Raw genomic sequence first — 20,597 nt, 5'->3', positions numbered from 1 at the left:
CAGTACTGTGAAAAGTTGTAGGTACTTATGTAAACATGCTGTAAAGTGAGGATGCTTTCAAAAATAATGTCATAAATAGATTTTATTTATCAATTAACTTCTATAAAAAAAAATCAAATCAATATTTGGTGTGACCACCCTTTGCGTTGCCGTTTAAAACAGCGTTTGTCCTCTGTACACTTGCACTAGCTTTGCAGGTAGGTTTTGTCTTGGAGACATTGCCAGAGTTCTTCTGGATTTAGTCTGTCTCAGTTTTCTGTAGTTTGTATGTCTCAGTTTGTATGTAGTGTGTCAGTAGGAAATATGTTTACATTTCCAAACATTCTTTTTTCCAATTGAATTGTATGCGCTCAAAAAAGAAAAGTCAGTCAGTTCTCAGGTGTGTAGAACAAAAGAAGTTATGTCAACCAAGTATGGGGGGGGGGCAACGTGTATTAAAAACAGTCCTTTTGTCTTGATCTGATTGCATTTTTTCAGTGGGCGGGCAACTTCGGCAAACATTCCTTTTCCATTGATTTTAGTAATCCTGTGAGATTTTTGTATGCACAAGGAGTCTGACAACAGCCGGTATGCTCTGATCTGATCTCACCATCATCGAGTCCATCTGGGATTACAGAAAACTACAGAAAACTGAGACAGACTAAATCCAGAAGAACTCTGGCAATGTCTCCAAGACAAAACCTACCTGCAAAGCTAGTGCAAGTGTACAGAGGACAAACGCTGTTTTAAACGCAAAGGGTGGTCACACCAAATATTGATTTGATTTAGTTTATAGAAGTTAATTGATAAATAAAATCTATTTATGACATTATTTTTTGAAAGCATCCTCACTTTACAACATGTTTACATAAGTACCTACAACTTTTCACAGTACTGCAGCTTTGCAAGTAGGTTTCTTCAAGTGTATTGGAGACGTTTGCCGCAGTTCTTCTGGATTTGGTCTGTCTCAGTTTTTTCTGTTTCTTCATGTAATCCCAGATGGACTCGATGGTAAGATCAGATCTCTGTGTGGATCATACCGGCTGTTGTCATATTCCTTGTGCAGATATAAATCTCACTGGATAATTACAATTACTGGCAAAAGGAATTTTTGGAAATGTAAAATGATATTTCCTACTGACACACTAAAAGTATTGTATGTGGGCTAAAAAAATTTTATGATTTATTTTCCAACAAAATGTGCTCCATTATTGTTCAATAAAAGCATGTTTTTTTTTAAAAGCAAACATACACTATGGGTATAAAGTACTATGGGAACACTATGGAAAACTACTGATTATTTCCAACCATTACCAACAGTTGTGTTGGCACCAAAGAAGTGTACAAATTACCCTTACTTTATACCCTATATCTTATATATTAGCGTCTATTTTCCAATTAAACTAACTACAGTTATTTTATTTATTTAGGCCTATCGTTTAATCAGTCAATTAACATGCAGGACACATTTTGAGAGTCACTGCTCTAAAGTTTTTTTTTCTGGTCACCAAAAGGACCAGCTGGTTTAGAATAGTCAACCTATTAACTGACAGAGTTACCTTTGCACTGACCACCTAAAACAATAAACTTAAGAAGGTTATTTTACCTTTGTGTCCAAATCAAGGTCATGTTTTAGTGGTGAGATTTCTTCCATAGATCTTGCTTCACAGGTGGCCTCATAGTCATTGTCACATGATTCCACACCCTCCTGAGAGCTTGTCTGATTCTCTGCCTCGTTAAAAAGACCATATAAAAGGCCTGGCTCTAGTTGCTCCCATTGGTCCCTCTGTTGGTGCACAGTGTCTAAGCCTGATCCATCTGAGTCCCATTCACTATCCCCAGTCATTGAACCAAGTACAAAGTCAACACCTGATCGGGTCTCCTCTGACTCAGAGTCCAAATCCTGACAGTCTTCACAGGCAGAGCCCCCATCAGACACAAGCCGCTCAGGGGCTGCCAGGTAAACAAAACTATCGGAAGAGAGAAATGGCCCTTCCTCTGGCTCAGGGCAGCATTTTGGGAGGGGGCTCGGAGGGGCTGATTCCACTGATGGAGATGGGGGACCATCCTGATGATACTGAGGTGGCACAGCCACAGCTAAATAAACAAAACTGTCTGTTGCAACAAAAGCATCACCATCTTTGCTTTCAAGTCCTGCTGTTCTTGACTCATGTTTAGTGGTAGTCATGTTCAGGGGCAGAGGGGAAGGTGGAGCAGATTCAATACTGATATTTGAAGAGTCTAACTGTGGGTATGAGGCATCTGATTTTGGTGTACTTGTGGTCCCCTGAACAGCCTCTGTTACTTCCCACTCATGTGATGACACCTCCTCTTCAACAAATACTTCCATGGAGACTGAAATCTCTTCTTTCTCTGATTTTAAAAAAGCTCCCTCTTGGTCAGAAGTCATTTCCATAGTTACTTGAGCAGGCTCAGAGGAAACTGTATCCTCATGAGAGACAGTCTCACAGTGAGAGACAGCCTCATCTTCCAAGACAGAGCACTCTGGAGACTGGTGAAAACTGTCCTCAATTTCCACCCCTTCCAAATCAGTCATAAAGATGCCAAGATTCATATTGCATTCAACATCTGCATTCAAATTCTCTGGGGGGGGAAATCCATGCTGTAAGGAGATATGAATGTCAGATGTCTCATCTTGTTTCATTGCCTCCTCTTGCTCTTGCTGTTCATGATCTGATAAAGCTTCAATGCCTACATCTGAATAACTATCTGGTCGCTCATAGCTCACAGTCAGAATTGTCTCAGATGGAACAGTCATATCTTGGTGTAAGGTTTGAATGCCACTTGATTCAGAATCTAAAGCATCTGCATCAGCTATATATGAAGTATAATTTTGATCATGGTTATTACCTTCACTAATACAGGGAATACATATTTTCAGTTGGTCTTGGCTTTGGTCAATATCTTCAAGAGAAAAGCAGCTTTGCGTACATTCTGGTGAGATTTGATTAATTTGTGTTACACGTGGCTCAGTCTGATCTGTGTGCTCTACATGATATATGATGTCATGTGATGACGTCACAACACGATCTTCATCATACAGTTCTGTGATGTCACATTCATGTCTGGCATCAGCTTGATCTATTTTCACTTCAAGCAAGTTGTCACAGGTATCCGAGTATTCAGAAGTGTGAGAAAGATCCCTCTTCTCAGAAACAGTTGATTTGTCTGTGTCTTCTTCCAAACACTGTCTTTCCAGCTCAAGAAAGAGTTCGTCTGAACCTGCCTCTGAGCTGGGGCAGGGGGAAGCACTAGGGGCCTCTGAGCCTCCAAATCCTACAGGTGGTGTCAAAAGGGGCCAGTGGCCTGAGGATGCAAGTTGTTGCGTTTCCCAGTCTTGTAACTGTGATTCCTCCTCTTCTACCTCCCAAGATAAACCACATGTTTCACTGCTCTCCAGTTTCAACACTGCTTGCCAATTTCTCTCCTCCATCTCCAGTCTCTCCTCCTCTTCTTTCTTTTCTTGCTCTCTATCCATCTCATCCTCCTCTAACTCCTGCAAGATTCTGCGTTCATCTTCTTCAAAGCAAAGTTCAGAGGCCGTCTTCTCTCTTAGCCCAACAGTAGGAGGTGGCCAGCCCAATAAACCATTCTCACCACCCTCCTGACTGATACATGGAGACAGGGGCAAACCCCCATAATTAAGTCCCTCTCCTTCTTGCAGGAAAGGTGATGGAGGATCCAACAGGTACAAAGATTCCTCATCACTCTCCTCACCAAGAATGGGGGGCAGTGGGGGCAGGATAGGGAGAACCCTTCCATGCCCAAGTGACCTTTTACTGCCCCTCATACTGCGGGGCCAGGTACGGGCTTTAGTGGGGGGACAAAATACTGGTTTTGGAGGTATTAGGGGAACAGTGTCTTGGTCATGTTCCAGTAGTGGTGAGTCTCGCTCATTATCAGAGGTTCTAGCTGCAGTAGTATCCCAGATTTGTGGTGGTTCTTCTGAGACACTTCTAACACACATTGAGGCAGGAGTTGGTTTACTCTGCTTGCCTCTCTTTCTTTCAGCCTGTTGAGAGATACTAGGACTAGGCTGTGGAGTGTCCGGCTGAGCATAAGTAGTAGTCTCTGAGGGTGGTTGTTCTTTTGAGGGAGAGTGCAGAGCAGTAGCAAGTTTTTGGGAGTGCAGTTGGAGTGGCTGTTTTTGTCTGTGGGGATGAGGAAGATGAGGAGGAATTGGGCTAACAGTGGGAGTGAAAGAAAGAGAGCTAGAGACAGGTGGAGTTTGAGGACCTCCAGATGAGACAGGGGAGTGTGAGAAAGGTGTTGCCAAAGGAGGCGATGATGTAGAAGCAATAGATGAGGCTAGTAAAGATGGCACAGGATGGAGAGGAGAAACTGGGATTCCAGCCCCAGACAGACGTTTCTCTCCACTCTCTCCAGGTGAAAGCTCTAAACGTTCTGCAAACTCAGGGTAAGTAGGGGGCATAAAAGCTTTCCAGGAGCGCCGATTTGGATTGTCCTTCTTGTCACCACCCTGGTGCCTCCTTTTTGTCACAACAGCTGCCCCAACGGCAGCTGAATTTGATGCAGGAATAACCACTCCAGAGCCGACTCCTCCGACAGGTGACATACTCTGAGGGTCACCGGTGAGTTTCAGAGCATCAAAAATAACTCTTTCATCCAGCTTTTTCACACCTGCATCAGAAGGCCCTCCTCGTGCAACAAATACTCCACATATGTCGGCTCCCAAAGTCCCATTGCTGGAGAGCGTACTTCCCTCACCGCCCCCTGAGCCCAGTGTGCTGCGAGAAGGCTGGCTGAGCTTTGAGCCTTGATCAATCTGCTCATTGATGCGCATAGTGTCATAAATTGAGCGCTGTGGTACATAGCAGTCCTCAATATATGCCTCCTCATCGTCGCCCTTCCCAAGGCACCTGGGGTTCTGCCGCAAGCAGTCCGGGCGGCTCAGAGGTTTTCCCATCCCAAACTACAGCGCCCTCAAGGGGCTGAGATGGGATGGTTACTATTCCACAAACAAAGCCTGCAGTGAGTATTAGTGAGGTTCTGAACACACACATACAGTCATGCACTGAATTCTCAGTATACAATCTGTTATGATGCTCAACCTCCAGCATAAATATCCAAGTAAGAAAAAGTACAAGCTCTTGATTCAGAGCTACATGTCGGCATCTGCATGTGCAATGCTGAAATGCATTAGAAATGTCTCCTTTGCATGGATAAATCTGTGCAGCAACATATTAATAGTAAGAAAAATATACAAAAAGCTGGTAAGTGTCTGAGTGAGACATCCAAAATCCATAACAGAATAATAACATCCCTTATGGACAATATTCCTTTGTTTCCCTTCTGAGTCCCAAACCCTCAAAACAAGAGCAAAATCCCAAATCCTTTCCTTCCTTAGTGCTGCTTCCTCTCGACTCTCCTTCCTGCTGCCACAACAGGAAAAATCAATGCGGGGCTTCAGCTACTTTCACCATCTCCAAGAGCAGCAGCCAAAGCTGTATGAGGCTCCTTTTAAGGTGAGATATCCACACTCTGTTACATAAAACTGAGTTTGACAAGGAAAAACAAAATGTGCCAGTCAGGAGATTTTGTCTCTCATCTCCCTTTTCTTTTAAGAACATAATGTAATAGACATAATTCCTTGGAAGTATTTAGAAAAACAAGGCATCTTGACAAAAAAAAACAAAAAAAAAAACAATGTAAACTTACTTGATAACACTAAAGATATTTAAAGAAACAATTATAAAAACCATAACGGACTCACTCTTCCGACAGTCCTACCAGTTTTCCTGCTGTGTATTCTTTATCAATTTCTGCTTCCTCTTTTTAATCCTATAATGAAGCATTAATAGAGCATGTCAGGAAGAGAAGCCATCTGTGCCTGAAATACCTCATCCTTCTCTTTTATCTTGCCCTCTTCAGCAGACTGAGCACAAGGGATTGAAATCAATGAAATCCAACACTCTTTGCGACATGTTCATTTCATATTTCAAGTAAAAAAGACGTTCTTCAAACATGAAAATGTTTTTTTTGTTGCAATCCTTTCATTCAGCACTTGGGGGAAAATATATGGGTCCAAAAGGTGTCTGTGTCCAGAAGGGTTGATGGTATGTAGATCCAGTGAGTCCAGTTCAGCCGGGGAGAGAGTTGAGAGTCAAGGGACTGTATCCAGAAGGCAGAGACCCAGACAGAGCTTCATTCCAAGTGCTGCCTTGCACTTCAGGCACTGTGATTCCCAGACAATCCCCGGACACACTCCCTGTTCTCTTATTTTCTTCTTTCAGTACTCCAAACACAGCTCAGCTAGGATCCACGCATGTTCTTGCTCTTCTTTTCTCTGATTTCTTCCTGTGCAGGCTTTCTTTCTCATACACGCTTTTCTCTGTCTGTTCTTAAGCCACTTCACAGCTGAAATGGTTTGCAGCTGCTAAAAAAATCTCCCAGTTTTCCTCTCTCGTTCACTCCCCCCCTCTCTCTCTCACACAATTCGCCTCTTTTTTTTTCTTGCTCTCTCTCTCTCTCTCTCTCTCTCTCTCTCTCTCTCTCTCTCTCTCTCTCTCTCTCTCTCTCTCTCTCTCTCTCTCTCTCTCTCTCTCTCTCTCTCTCTCTCTCTCTCTCTCTCTCTCTCTCTCTCTCTCTCTCTCTCTCTCTCTCTCTCTCTCTCTCTCTCTGTTTTCGTTTGAATCCAGCCCCGTTTGTTCTGTTTCCTGCTGTGGTTTTAAAACACAGGAAGTGGTCCAATCATGCCGGTTTCCCCTTCCAAAAAAACATGCGAGACAAGGCTAGAGGAGTGAGCCCAAGATAAAGTGAGTGGGAGGAGGGACCATGGAGTCAGTGGGAGTGACCAATCTGGGGATCTGACGTGTTTCTGCAGAATCACTGGATAACAGGAGCAGCTTATCACATTCTAAGCTCTATAGCAACCATCTATGTAAACTAAGCGGTATTGAAGAAGAGGGGCTACATGCTCTCGCTAAGAGTTTTCTTCTATCATGTGTACAGTGAGCTTCAATGAGTCAACTGAGTGAATGATAAAGCTAATTTTCAGTTTGTAATTGTGATATTCATCACTTTGCTGTAATCTAAACCTGAATCAGCTGGGATAAACACTCCCACTCAAAAAAGAGCAAATGCCTGAAGCAAACCACAAACTCTAGAGCACAATAGATAAACAGACAGGAAAAGTGAGAGTGAAAACGATAACTAAAGTGGGAGTGGTTAGTGGGGGAAAGAGGAGGGAACTTGCAAGAGGGATTTAAAGAAATAACGGCTGCCCTTCTTTCCCCCCTCAAATAAACTGCCATACGTGGAAGCAAAAATCCCTTGCACACATTCCCTCTCACTGTTCAGTAACCTCCCTCCCTTTTTAAGATGGGCCTTCTGTAACAGCAAAACAATACAGAAGGACATACAAAAGTCTGGCATATTCACACACCCCACTTGTGCATTCCCGTCTGCTACTCTTCTGTAACACAATCCTGTCAGGAGAGAGCATAAGGGGGCTGGGGGGTACTGGGGCCTCTGATGAGGTGGTTCAGGATAACATAACATAAAAATGAATGAACATTCCACCGTGAAGTGTCCACCGACCCAGACCAGCATGAAATGGGAGTACAAAGTGTGAGCTTTCAATATTTTTGTGTGTATTTTTTTTTGCATCTCATTTTTCTTAGTTTTATTGCACAGATCGCAACTCTGTATATCCTTCCTTCAGAGTGTAAAGGGATAGTTCACCAAAAAAAAAATCGATCATGTACTCTAAACCTGCATTACTTTCTTCTTCTGTGCAACATAAAAGGAGAAATTTTGGAGGGGAAATGTTTTCCATGTTTTTTTCTATGCAATTACATTGAACAGGGACTTAAGCTTTAAAGCTTCAAAAAGGACAAAATAGTACCATAAAAACTATCATGAAACAGGCCAATACAACTTGTGTTATATTATACAAATAGATTGATACATCATTATTCACTGATACATTGGACATTCTCTAATGAATCATTAACATGTCAAAAACTTTTTTGATGCATTCCTCACACAAAGCAATCATATGCCTTCAGAAGACTTGGAATATAGCTCACAAGCCCCTGCTGAAAGGCTTTAGTACTCATTCATTGTGATTGCTCTTTCCCAGAACACAAAAGGAAAAATTATGAAGAATTTTCCATGCAAAGTCATACGGGTTTGGGATTAGACTCAATAAGGATCAGTAAATGATGGCATACTGATTCCATAATGATGGAAATGATACATATTCATTTAAGAAGCTCCAGCAGAGAATAAACACCAATCGCATGTCTGCCTATTCTTCGTAGCACTCTGTCCAAAAATCACAAATGCATGCAGAAAAATACACACACTCACACATGAAGTGGGGGAGGGGCTTGTTAGTCTTCAGATATCTAACTGTTGCTCTGAAACACCACGCTCCCCGTGGCCTGCATATCAAGCAAGCTAAATTCTCCGTCTTTTTTATAAACTCTTTACCCCTCTGTGTCAGTTGGGTTGCAGCTGTTATGGCTGCTTCTAACACAAACCTCCCTACAGAAACAAAAGAGGTTTGTTGTCCATTTTGCTGGTGCTTGTGCTCTCTCCCTCTAACCACATAAAACTAGGTTTCAGTGAGCCGTAATCCTCAGCAAATTTGAAACCGGACACATGTGCATCCCAGACACAATTGGAGGATAAAAAGTAATACAAAATACATTTGTACACAAAACAAAGTAAGAGACCAAAACAATGAATCTAAACCTATCCTGGCTGTATGTGTAACCAGTCTAAACCCTCCTCTTCTCATTGCACTTCCTTATATCAATTAAATTCATGACTGCTTGACTGGTGCATCCCCCACTCTACTTTTCCTCATTCTTTCAGTGACTGGTCATTTGGCCAGTCAAGCCTAGTTAAAGAGTCACAGTCTTGACTCAGACAGGAAGAGGGAGGGGTTCAAACCCCAAAATCCCCTACACAGACTGTGGTTGGAACTGAACTGATTGGCATAGGTAAAGTGCTACTAGTGCTTTGTGTCTTGTACTAAAGCGGCCCCATTTAAAGACTGGTGGTCACTCAGCAAAACAAGCACGAGGCCTGAGAACATTATTGACTTAGAGGGCTATTTGTTGCCTCAGCAGAGCACCTGTTGATTTTGTTTTCCTTCTTTATCTTTGTTGCTTGCCCACTACTCTTGCTACGCTCTCTCTCTTCCTGCCTGATTCCACTATAAGTGAAAAGGTACTGAAAGCCTCATCTGTTTGTTTCGGTTGTTCATTTACCCCCCTCTTCTCTCGTTCCCTTTGCCACACTGGTTACTAGGTAGCGTGTCTCTCATTTTCTCTATCTCAGCAGTAGATTTATAATTAACCACCATGGCTTTACCTGAATGACTCAATGTGTGCATTGTTCTCTCTCACCACCACAGACACAAAGACATATGGAGTAGAGACAGGCATACAAACACCTCTGCTAAGAAAAAGAGTCTGGTCTAGCCACGAAAATTAAAGCAATAAAATAGGTTTTGAATGTATGAATGAACACATTAGCACATAAAGCATTAACCTAAAGCTTAGCATTTAGTTAATATTAAAGCTATGTTATTTAGGAAAAAAATAAACCATGTAAAATAAAAATCTGCATCACAACCTTGTTCCCACATTTGACTTCAGTCAAAACATTGATTATTATCTTGGGAATTATTTCCAAATGTCAGTGGAGTAACCCTATTTACATTAAGTTCCTATTTATTTCTGTTGGTGAGATAATTGAGACTAACTGGAAGGGAAAGTGGGCTTTTCTATGGAATGCCACAGTAATGCACAACAGCTGAAACAATATCAGGCAATGGGAACAGCTAGAGAGAGAGCATGACATAACACACACATATGTGCATACACGCTCAAATGCCAGTGTGTGATGTATAGAACCGGGTCAATTTAGAGATATTAAGTAATCAGATTAGTCTAATCATGTTATCATAATTTAATCAACCCCTTAGTGCAAAAAATAAACTGAATATGAGCAAACTGATATAAATGATATATTTACAGGTGAAAGATGTTCCAGGGAAACTGCAGAAATGGAAATTACACTAGAATGACATCAGAGATTGCTGAGACATGGCACAGAAACCCTTTTATCAAAGCTCATGGAAAAGAAGTTAAGAACCATTAAAATATTTTGCATTGTGACATTATGTTCAGTAGATTATTAAATCACTTTTCACTTCTGAAGAATTTTATTGTAATTACAGTAAAAAAAAATATTTACATACAAATAAAATATATTTGAAAAAATAACAGGAATATTTCCATTACACTGATTTGGAAGTATAAACTGTGATTAACTGAAACAAAAATTATGCCAAAATCATTATTATTATTATTATTATAATGGTCCTAAAACTAGACTTATACAAACTTGTACAAGTAACAAATGCAAATTTTTATTTAATTTTAATTCGGGGTGAAATATGACTGATAATTTTTCTAAGAGACTCTCCATGTTAATATAACTCATTGCAAGAACTTTACATTACATTACCTTGTTGCAATAGTGATAAATTCATTCTTCCAGGAAAACCCAGTGCTAATCTACTTATTTGACTGGGAGGCCACAAGATTGATGAGTTAAAGGGAAACCCCTAAGGTTTGGGTGGGGGAAGGGCAGGTCATGACAGTCTCCACAGTTGTTTTTGTGGAAGAAAAGCGGTGATCTCAAACCACGTAAAAAGAGGTCGATAAAAATAGACAAACCGGCAAGAGTGATGGAGGGATGGAAGGAGTAAAGGGAGTGAAGATATAAGCGGCAAGGTTGAGGACAGTGTGGACAACCTGATTTGATTTAGAAGCCATTCCCTCATCCCAACAGCCCTGCGAAGGAATTCCCAGTTGGAAAAGGGGCCCTCGCTTTACTCCAATCTAGCACTTCATCCGGCCCCGCTGGCTCAAGCCTCAGCTGCTCTGGGACAGAGCGACATGGGAGCACACAAGGGTACGTAAGGGACAAGAATTTTAAGGAGGGGGCAACCACACCCTGGTTATGTGTACATGTGTGTGTGTTTCCAGGGTTGAGGGTGGGGAGACAGCTGGGATGCCGGACGCTCCACACGGACTGGAATTAGAAACATTCTCACACATGGACCTGCGGACACACTCTCACAACATACAAACACACCTTCTGTGTCTACATGTCACCCTATAGCACACGCCTGCTGATAAATATGAGAACATATTCAGACAGGAAACACTGGACGACACCGGCTAGACATTTCACATTGAAGTCATAAGTGTGAAAAGCCCTGGCTCTCTCCAACCGATTTCCACAACATCTCAATACGCTCATTGTTGAAAAGCTAAACAATGACACTGACTAATCTGACACCTTCTCTTAATACCCCATGCCCCCCGCAGCTGCCCTGACGGAGCTTGCACAACAAAAAAACCTCTCAGACACACACACACACAGGATCACCCTCCCCTCTCCACCCCTTTCAGCAATGACATCATTTTGGATTTGGTGTCTTTGAAATGGAGTCTGGCTTGCGTGGAGTGAGGCGAAAATGAGAGCAGACTATCTTGTGGCAGACGAACGGGCTGCATTTAAATTTATCTTACGATGTTTCATTACAAAGTGGAAGGCGAAAAGAGAGAAATGGGGCAAAGAAGATGGAAAAATGACAAGTGCTTGGAGCCAAGTTGGATGAATCCCAAGGATGTCTTTCTGAACGCATTTTATTCATCTTTCTCTAGTCTTTTTCCTCTTTTTAATGAATGAGATCTCATCTCCTCAGCTTTCTAAAAATAACCTCTAGACTACAAATACATACAATGGGTTTCAAAAGTCCACTTGTGAAAATGCTTCTATTGTGCATTTTTTACTGTAACTAATTATATTCATGCAGCATAACATTAACAGCACTATAATAATGTTAGTGAAAAAATATCTTAGTACTTTGCTTTATGAAAATATATAATATACAATGAATAAATAATATAATAAAAGTAAAAAAATATATAATTTATATTTATACATTTTATATTAATATTATTTTTACTGTTATATCTCACTTTGTGTCTTGTACCGTCTTCAAGAGTTTGAGATACGTGGCTGTCTCCATTTCAAGGTCACAAGACAATATTGAGAAGCTGTAATTTTCCACTGCCTTTGTTATAATACCACTGACTGAATTTGTGCTGATCACAGTCAGACTGAGCATTGAGAAAGACAATTAGGATTATTCAATAAACTCAATTCAATACATTTTTTAAAAACGATATTTCCTGACAGAAAGAGAAATCTAGTAGGAAATAAACTTGGATGTTAGAATAGTGTATTCAAGATTTTCAACATCAACACGACTGAAGCCCATTGTACTTTATATACTGTGCTGGCTTTGACTTCATTCTTGAACTCCACTTCACGCTGTATTGATTAGACATGCACTTGAGCGTCACTGTTGACCATATCAACAACACCCACTTATTCTTAGTCCTCTATTCAGTCCCTTTTCTGCCCCTCTCACTGTCTGTCTGCCTGTGCTGTGCTCTTAATCACATCTATACAACCTGCTTTCTTTTAGCACCCATGAGAGAAGAAGACGAGAGAAAGAAAGAAAAGCAGAAGAAGAGAAAATGGGTAATGCCGTGCTTTCAGCCAACCGTATTGTTAAAAATTTGATTGAGAGCTTTATTAGACCGCTACGCCTAGATGAGGCAGGAGTAAAGCTATGAGACAAGCAAGTGGGTAAGACAAGTAGTGGAAAAACAGAAAACTCAAAAATGTGTGGAAAGACTTCAAGACTTCCTCAGGTGGTGTATGTTAATGAGGATAGGAGTTGAAAACTTTGAAAAGTCTTTTCACCAATGCTATATTTATAATAATAATAATAATAATAATAATACAGTAAAACAGTAATATTGTGAAATATTATTACACTTTAAAATGTAATTTAAAGGTGAACTAAGTAACTTTTTTACCTTAACCGAACAGCTTTGGAGTCATTGTAATGTTTATATTACTGATTTCGTTTTGAATGGTGGTCGTCTCGCACCCCCCTGGTGCCTGTGAGCCGCAAAACCACCCTTGCAACTTTGGGCCGGCGGGCGAATTTTTTTTGCTTTACGGCAAAAAAACAGATCTGATAAAATTCTGATAAAATGAGCATCAAACAGAAATAACCCGGCGCCGTATACATGTGGTGTTGGGCGCGCGCAGCTCTTAAAGGGGCCATACCTTATTTCCACTCGTTACAGCGTCCATCCTACTGAACAGGTACCGGTGTACAGGGGGAGGGGATCCGGCCGTGAGTGCGAGCCATCTCTGCGTGAGTGCTATTCACGACAGTACAAGTACTCCACAGCGACTCTAGGGGTCGCTGTTTGACAAAAACGGAATTCCTACTTAGTGCTGCTTTAATCCTGTGATGCAAAGCTAAAATTTCAGCATAATTACTCCAGTCTTTTTTTAATTATTATTATCAGTGTTGAAAACAGTTGCCCTGATTAATATTTTTTTGTGAAAACCATAATATATATTTTTTCAGGATTCTTTGATGAATAGAAAGTTAAAAAACAGCATTTATTTGAAATAGAAATATTGCATTATAAATGTCTTTACTGTCACTTTTAATCAATTTAATGCATCCTTTCTGAATAAAAGTATTTATTTCTTTTAAAAAAAATGTATTGACCCCAAACTTTTGAACACTACTAATATATATAAATCTGCTAGTATATCTAAAACTATTTTATTGTCTCCACTCTTCACATGACTGATATACAGCAAAGTGTCCCCAGCTCTTTTGTCTTTTTTCCCTCCCTTCTTACGCTTCCATATTGACACAGTGGGCTGACACAGATTAGTTGTGTGGTCAGATTTATCTCAGTGTCCATCAAAGTGGTGACATCATTAATGAGCTCTCAGTGTTGGCACTGAACAGAGGGATGCAGTACTATGGAAAAAAAAAACCACAATGGAAGATTTACCTCGCATGAAATTATAAAGTCTCTGAAGAACACAAATGACAAAATGACAAATTTCACCCTTTATCCCAGATTCCAAGAACTTCAAAAAGTCTTTGATGATAAATGTTGCCATTTAAAATCTTCAAATGTTCAGTTAAAGGTCACTGGACTACTTCAATACCACTGAGTCTTTTTAAACTACTCATACTGTTGTTGCTGAGCAATCAAACATGGCAGAGGAAGGAATGATTCAGTCTCAGCAAGACATATTTTCTATAGCACTGATTCACTCTCCTGCTCCTGGAGGTCTCGGACGCCCACTACATCTGTCATTTCCTCAGCTCCATTCCTTCCCACTTCCACCTACACCTCTTTACTCTCACACTCTCCTTTCTTTCACCACCCTCAAGAGGGATGAGTAAGAGAGATAAAGACATTTCATCAGACGGACGGGAGGAAAGGTGAACTCGAGCAGCCCACTCTAAGTAAGAGCTGACATGTCTCACCTTATTCTCTTGCCACCATCACAGAGATGATAGGAGGAAAACAGCAAGAACACGCTGGGAAAGGAGGATTTATCAAGGGATAGGGCTTTCACCCTGCAGTAATACAAATATTAAAAGTACCACACAGATCTTGATACATTTTCCTTGCTTTTCTCTTTTAAACAAACACACTTGAGGGGCAAGAGCTCAGAGTGTGTGCAACTGAATTCAGATTGCTCTGTAGGTTTTAAGCTGCAAATGGGTCCTGAGAGTTTGCATAGTCAATGAAAACATTCCTGCTAAGCTCACAACAAACATGAGCCTAATATGTAGCTGCATTATTGTTCAAAATAAAACCGAAATCACAATATGGCTTAGTGTGATTATAAAATTGCAAAAGTTGTGATTATTAAATTGCAAAAGTTGTGATTAAATTAAATAAATATATAGAGCAATACGATTATAACGTGCATTTGGGAACGCAGCACTTGTAAAAAGTGCTTATAAACCAGCAATTGTCAACAAAAGAGAAGCTTTAAGGGCTAATAGGGAAAATAAAGTAATTAAGACAGCCATTAATTGACCAAATTGTGCATCCCTACATACAAGCTCAGCAAACCTGGAGCTTTTTTTCTAATCACATTTTAAATAGCAATCACAATTTTTATCAGAAAAATCCAAATTTGATCCCCCCCCCAGCCCACTCCGTGCAGCCCTGGCCTCATGTGATTTATACAATTAGGACATGTTCCTGGATCAAAAGCCTTTGCTGGTTCAGGAACATCATCCTGCATCATCTGCAAAACATTGCCCACTGAATTTAGGGGTAGGGTGGTTGATTCAGGAACACGTCATACTTCGGTAAACCACATTGTGCATGACGAGGGCTTTGCTAGACCTTGTTTAGATATTGAAAAAACAAGACTGTGCCACATGAGCTCATGCTTAGGTAGGCGGGTTGAGCCCCTCTGAGACTGAAGCCTTAGAGCCTCCTGTGGCATATGAATATTGTTAGCTAACAGTGGTTAGCACACAATGGAATCTGATATTGCAAATGAAAGCTACAGTACACAGAAAAATATACAGTTTGCTAAATATTTTCCTACCTTAAATTCTTGAAGTTGCTGTTTAATGACCTCCACTTCTGTCCCAACGACGGCCTGTGTGTTCAGCACCTCCTCTGCCCGTCCCAGCAACCCCTGTAGGTCAGCCAGTCGGGCGTAGAACTCCTTAACACGTTCTTCTGCTGCTCCTATGAGTGCCAGACGGTTCTGGCCTCGCTCTGTCAGCTTGCCTGCCTGTCGGTTTAGGGCTTCGGTTTCTCTCCTCAGGGCCAGAAGATCAGGAGAGCTCCCCTCTCTGCGCAGCATAGTTGTGCATTCCCCACCATGACCCTCCAGCTCGGCACGGAGGGCATCAAGTCGGCTCAGGAAGCCCCTGACAGCGTCAGCCTGTGAAGCCAAGGAGTCAGCATCTCGTCCCACAGGGCTAAGGCTGTCCAGCTCATCATCCAAATCAGCCAGGCGGGAGAAAATATCTCGAACATGTGATTGGACCTCTCCCACGCCCTGCAACCGGGACTCCAAGGATGAGCAGCATTGCTCAGTCTGTAGGGAAAAGAAAGGGGACACATGCAGGTAAATGGAGCTGAGATTGTGGGCCATTTCTACTATGCAGTGGATGTTCATTATGTTTCTAAATGTTTTGTTTAAATATTGTAATATTAATATAATAAGTAACAATTTAAACATATTTGCCTAATATGAGTAACAACAATAACAATATTTCACAATAACAACCTTTTCTCTTGAAAACCCAACTGAGCTGGACGATGACATCACTGTTTTCTACAGAGCCGCTTTATAGCTGAATTGAACTTACAAAGTTATTGAATCGAACTGAATCAACACCGAACTGACCTCAGCTGAACAGTAACACTATTTTATTTTTAGAGGTGCTTTACAGCAGATTTGAACTCTGTTTGCATAATTGAATGATTATTTTCCTGTTTAGCCCTGTAATGCTGCTTTCAAACTATTTGTATTGTATAAAGCGCTACATAAATAAAAGTGAGTTGATTTAGGCGTTATCCTGAAAATTTTCTTGCCACTATGTGAATAATTTTATATAAAAATTATAATACATTATATTATATACTGTATATATATATATATATATGAAGTTAAGAGTTCAAAAGGTATTGCATAACAGGAATGGTAATGTTAAACTTTTGACTACAAAATATTAAAAATGAACAAGACAAATCTGGACCAACAGTAAAAAAAAGAATTGTAGAAGTCGTATTGAGCATATACGGCATGAGCGCAGACATGAACTACAGATCAGGTTATATATATAACATCCCAACTACCGCCTGAGTCCAGACACATTCCAGAGGCTCCTGATCATGTGCAGATTCTCTCACCTTCTCAGTAACTTCTTCAAACTCTTTTTCGGTATCACAGGCCTGCTGCATTAGCCTCTGGCCGCCATCTTCGCCGGCCCCGGATATCTCGGGTGCGTCCTGCAGCAGCCCCTGAGCCAGGTTTCGCAGGTACACCACCTGCGGCTGTACAGAGTTTAACAGTTCCTGTTGGCTACGCAAACGCTCCAGGCTTTTGTTGCTACAAGCTTGTGGCCCAAGTGCCTCCTGAACCTCGATCTGATGCTTGGCTGCTTCGAGCCTTCTCTCCACAGCCAGTCTGCCATCTTCAAACTCCTTCAGTCTGCTTCCCAACTCCTCTAGCTGAGCCGTGCGTCCCTGTAGTCGCTCAGAGAGGCTGTCTACCCTGCGATTAAGCTGAGCCTTTTCATCCCTCACTTCTTCTTCACCAACACAGCTCTGCTCCAGCAGCTGATCTGCTGCCGTGTTCAGAGACTCTAAGAGGGGGCGACGACGATCTAAGTCCATACTCAACTGTCTAGCCTTTTGCAAAGCCTCGTCTAAGGCGGCGGGATCCAGTGATGGGTGGATCTCTGCCTCCCTTTCCTCACATTCTGCAACCCAAGGTACAAGCTCATTGTGATGTTGTTGGTACAGCTCAGCACGGGACAGCGTCTCTTTTATTCGACAGTGTTTCTCAGTGGTCTGTTGGTTCATGCCCTCCCAGTCTTGCCGTAAGGTGTTTAATCGAGTCTGTAGGGCTAATCGCTCATCTCCAGCAGGGAGGGATGCCAGTAGAGATGCCCCCTCAGCCTGGATGAGCTCATAGGATCCACGTTGTTGTGCCATGGCTCGCTGGAGATCCTCTTGTTGGGCGAGAAGGGTCTTCAAAGTGTCAGGTTGGCAAGGGAGAGCATCAGAAATACCAGCTGTGTGACTCCCATCCTGCCCATCCAACCAGCCACGAAGCTCGTCAAACATCTGTTGGAACTGTTGAGTGCTGGACAGGGCGGCCTGCAGCTGGGACAAGCCATCAGCTGAAAGACAGCAGTGAGAGGGACGGTTACTATTATATACAGTACATGCACAAAACCATATATTATGGAAGGGTGTGAGATTATTGGGGTTTGGAGCAAAAATACCACCAAAACTAACAGAATTGCCTCTGCACAGTTAAACTATATCAATTACTACTAAAGTTTATATAATAATAAATAGTATTATTAATACATTTATGTCATCTATTTACATTATGCAGTTTTTGTGTAAAGACATGTGTTCCACCTTTCCATAAACATTAATGTCAGATCCAGCTTCTGTTCTACCTTTGCCGTGTAAAATGGCTTTTGTTGATGTTGATATAATTTTATTGGTAACAGTCTATAGTATTCTAATTGATTTAAATAATTGGTTAAATATAAGTATTATTATAAATAAGACGACACAAATATATTTAATAAGGTAATTATAAATTTGATTCAAATTCCAGAGGGCAAATATTGCCCCTTAATGGAAAAGTTCATTTCTGACCCTGCATTACAGTAAATGTTACTCACCAGCCCGTTCTTCTAGGTTCTTGAGGGGGCCGCTCACACTCTCCAGTCTCTTGTGTAACTCATCTCTGAGATACGGTTCGGCCACAATTGTGCTGAGCTCCTCACACAGCTGCTCAGCCTGGGCCAGTTGACCCCGTCTCTGTTCCAGCTCAGAGCGGATCTCCCCTGTTTCCTGAAGCCTACGGCGTAGGGCTTCGGGTTGAGCGCTTAGAGAGGCCTGCGCATCCAGTCTCTCCCCTAGATTGGCCACACTCTGAGACAGCTCCCTGAGAAGGGCTAGGTAGTGCTCGCTGGTTCCCTGTGCCTGGTCGATCTTCTGCGAGCGGCCCGTGAGGCGAGAGGTGAGGTCTCCCCACTGCTGTGAAATGTCTGCCAGCTCCTGCCTCACCTCCTCTAGGTCCTGTTCATCTCTAGAACCCTCGTCTCCAGTCGGAGAGAGGATTCCCTCTGCCGCCTGAGTCAGCTGGTCAAACTGGGGTTGCCGTGTCTCAAACTCACGTAGCATGAACTGACGGGATAAAGAAATACATTTAAATTGACCCCTGGTGGTGAATTTTATTTTTAAATATCAATGTAAGGCATGATATTGATTAAATATGTCAGCACAGCTCTAGAAAGTTTATAATTAATAAATATTGTGAAAAGACCCCTATACTGTGATGGTCATAGATTTGTTGTCCAGTAGGGTAATTTGGTAGACAAAACAGGAATATATCATTAAAAACCTGTTTACCTGCACTTGCTGTTTCTGTGTGTTGAGCATGTTGGGGTCGATACTCAGTGGGCCTAATACACTCATCATCAGCTCTTTCTCTCGTAGCCATGGTCCTAATTGACTGGCTGCTGCTGCAAAACTACCCAGCCTATCAGCACACGCCTCCAATTCAGTCTGCCTCTGTGCTGCATTCTGATTGGCATTCATCCACCGAGAGTCTAGAAGAGAGAGCAATATTTAGAAAAAATATCACATAGACCAATTTTAATGATTTAGAAATCATGAATCTAAAACAGTGGTCTCAAACTCGCGGCCCGCGGTGTGGCCCCCTACTTGACATTAAAGTTTAATGTTAGTGCGGCCCGTCGTTGCATGTGCCGCGTTTTAAATCCCTTATGGGCTACCATAGATAGTTTCGTGACAGCTTACGGTGGGTTTGTTGTCAATAGTTGTCAATGACAACCGCGAAGTACAAACATACTGCGCCTGGAAAAAATTAGCGCGTCGCTTCAATTATGAGCGCGCTTGCCGCGCCTACATTTGAAATAACGCACTTGAGCGCGCAAAATATGTGAGCGCGATATGTGAACGGCCCCTTGTCGAGCTAACACCAATCAGGCCACGAGCTACTGATAGATCGCGAGCGACGTGTTGGAGAAAGACCCTGCTCTAATACATTGTGAGAATAATCATTTTCAGCTTGTAATATGTGTCCAACAGGTTGATAAGACGGTTTGCTTTGATTTGTGCAAAGTCAGTCATTTGCCTGAGACACTATACATGTGTAGAAAGAATTCAATAAGACGGGCAGACATGACTGCACATATTTGTATTTCAAAAGCAATAATTGTTTTTCTAAGTATAATAAAAGGAAATGTGCCTTCCAAAAAAAAAAAACATTCAATATCATTAATGTGTTGTATAAAGAAAATAAAAAGGACATAAGCAAATATAAATATCACAAATATGTGTTATAGACAAAGAAAGTTTGTAAAATGAACTTCAACTGTCAGAAGGACAGCTCATGAAGAATCAATCATGTACAGAAAGGAATGTTCAAATTCAGAGGAACAGTTCAGAAGAAACGTTAATAATAAATATTGAGAAGATTGGATCAGTTGTGCTCCTTTTTTGGAATACTTGAATACTATTTTTTGTGGAATAGCCTACTTGATGCGGCCCAGCCTGACCCCGACTCTCCCTCCAGCGGCCCCCAGTTAAGTTGAGTTTGAGACCCCTGATCTAAAATATACTTGAGTGACTGTGAAAAGTTACTTAGATACCAAACGTAGCAAGAACCACAGAGAATTATGATAATCCACACAAAGCAATCTGGTTCCCTTGATTTCCTGTTCATTCAGGCAGATTTTTTGAGAAAAAAATAGCATTTTGGTGGATTTCTAGGGACCCACAGAAAGGACCAGTCAGTTGTCTGAGATTTGTTTAAATTGTCTGATATTTGTTTATTCTGTTTAAATGAAGCACAATGGATAAAAGAAATTCCCTGAACAGGTTGCATTTTGACAACAA

The 20,597-nt window shown here is 41.5% G+C and overlaps 1 protein-coding gene across 23 annotated transcripts in view; it reads right to left on the bottom strand.

Annotated features, from left to right (window-relative positions):
• The window catches only part of macf1a (microtubule actin crosslinking factor 1a), a 173,130-nt gene that overhangs the window by 29,834 nt on the left and 122,699 nt on the right, over positions 1-20,597 (bottom strand). For all 23 annotated transcript variants that reach the window (XM_056257615.1, XM_056257616.1, XM_056257623.1 and 20 more), the window contains 4 exons: positions 19,086-19,285; positions 18,353-18,860; positions 16,839-17,833; positions 15,520-16,020 (listed from right to left, as the gene is read on the bottom strand). In XM_056257615.1, coding sequence (XP_056113590.1) covers positions 15,520-16,020; positions 16,839-17,833; positions 18,353-18,860; positions 19,086-19,285 — 2,204 coding nt within the window. The remainder of the gene's footprint in view (positions 1-15,519; positions 16,021-16,838; positions 17,834-18,352; positions 18,861-19,085; positions 19,286-20,597) is intronic.

Source organism: Rhinichthys klamathensis, unplaced genomic scaffold, assembly GCF_029890125.1.
Source record: "Rhinichthys klamathensis goyatoka isolate OS25496 unplaced genomic scaffold, OSU_Roscu_1.1 h1tg000140l_1, whole genome shotgun sequence".
NCBI classification, from domain to species: Eukaryota; Metazoa; Chordata; class Actinopteri; order Cypriniformes; family Leuciscidae; genus Rhinichthys; species Rhinichthys klamathensis.
The sequence above is the reverse complement of the archived record's forward strand: the minus strand, read 5'-3'. Positions and strand labels throughout refer to the sequence as shown.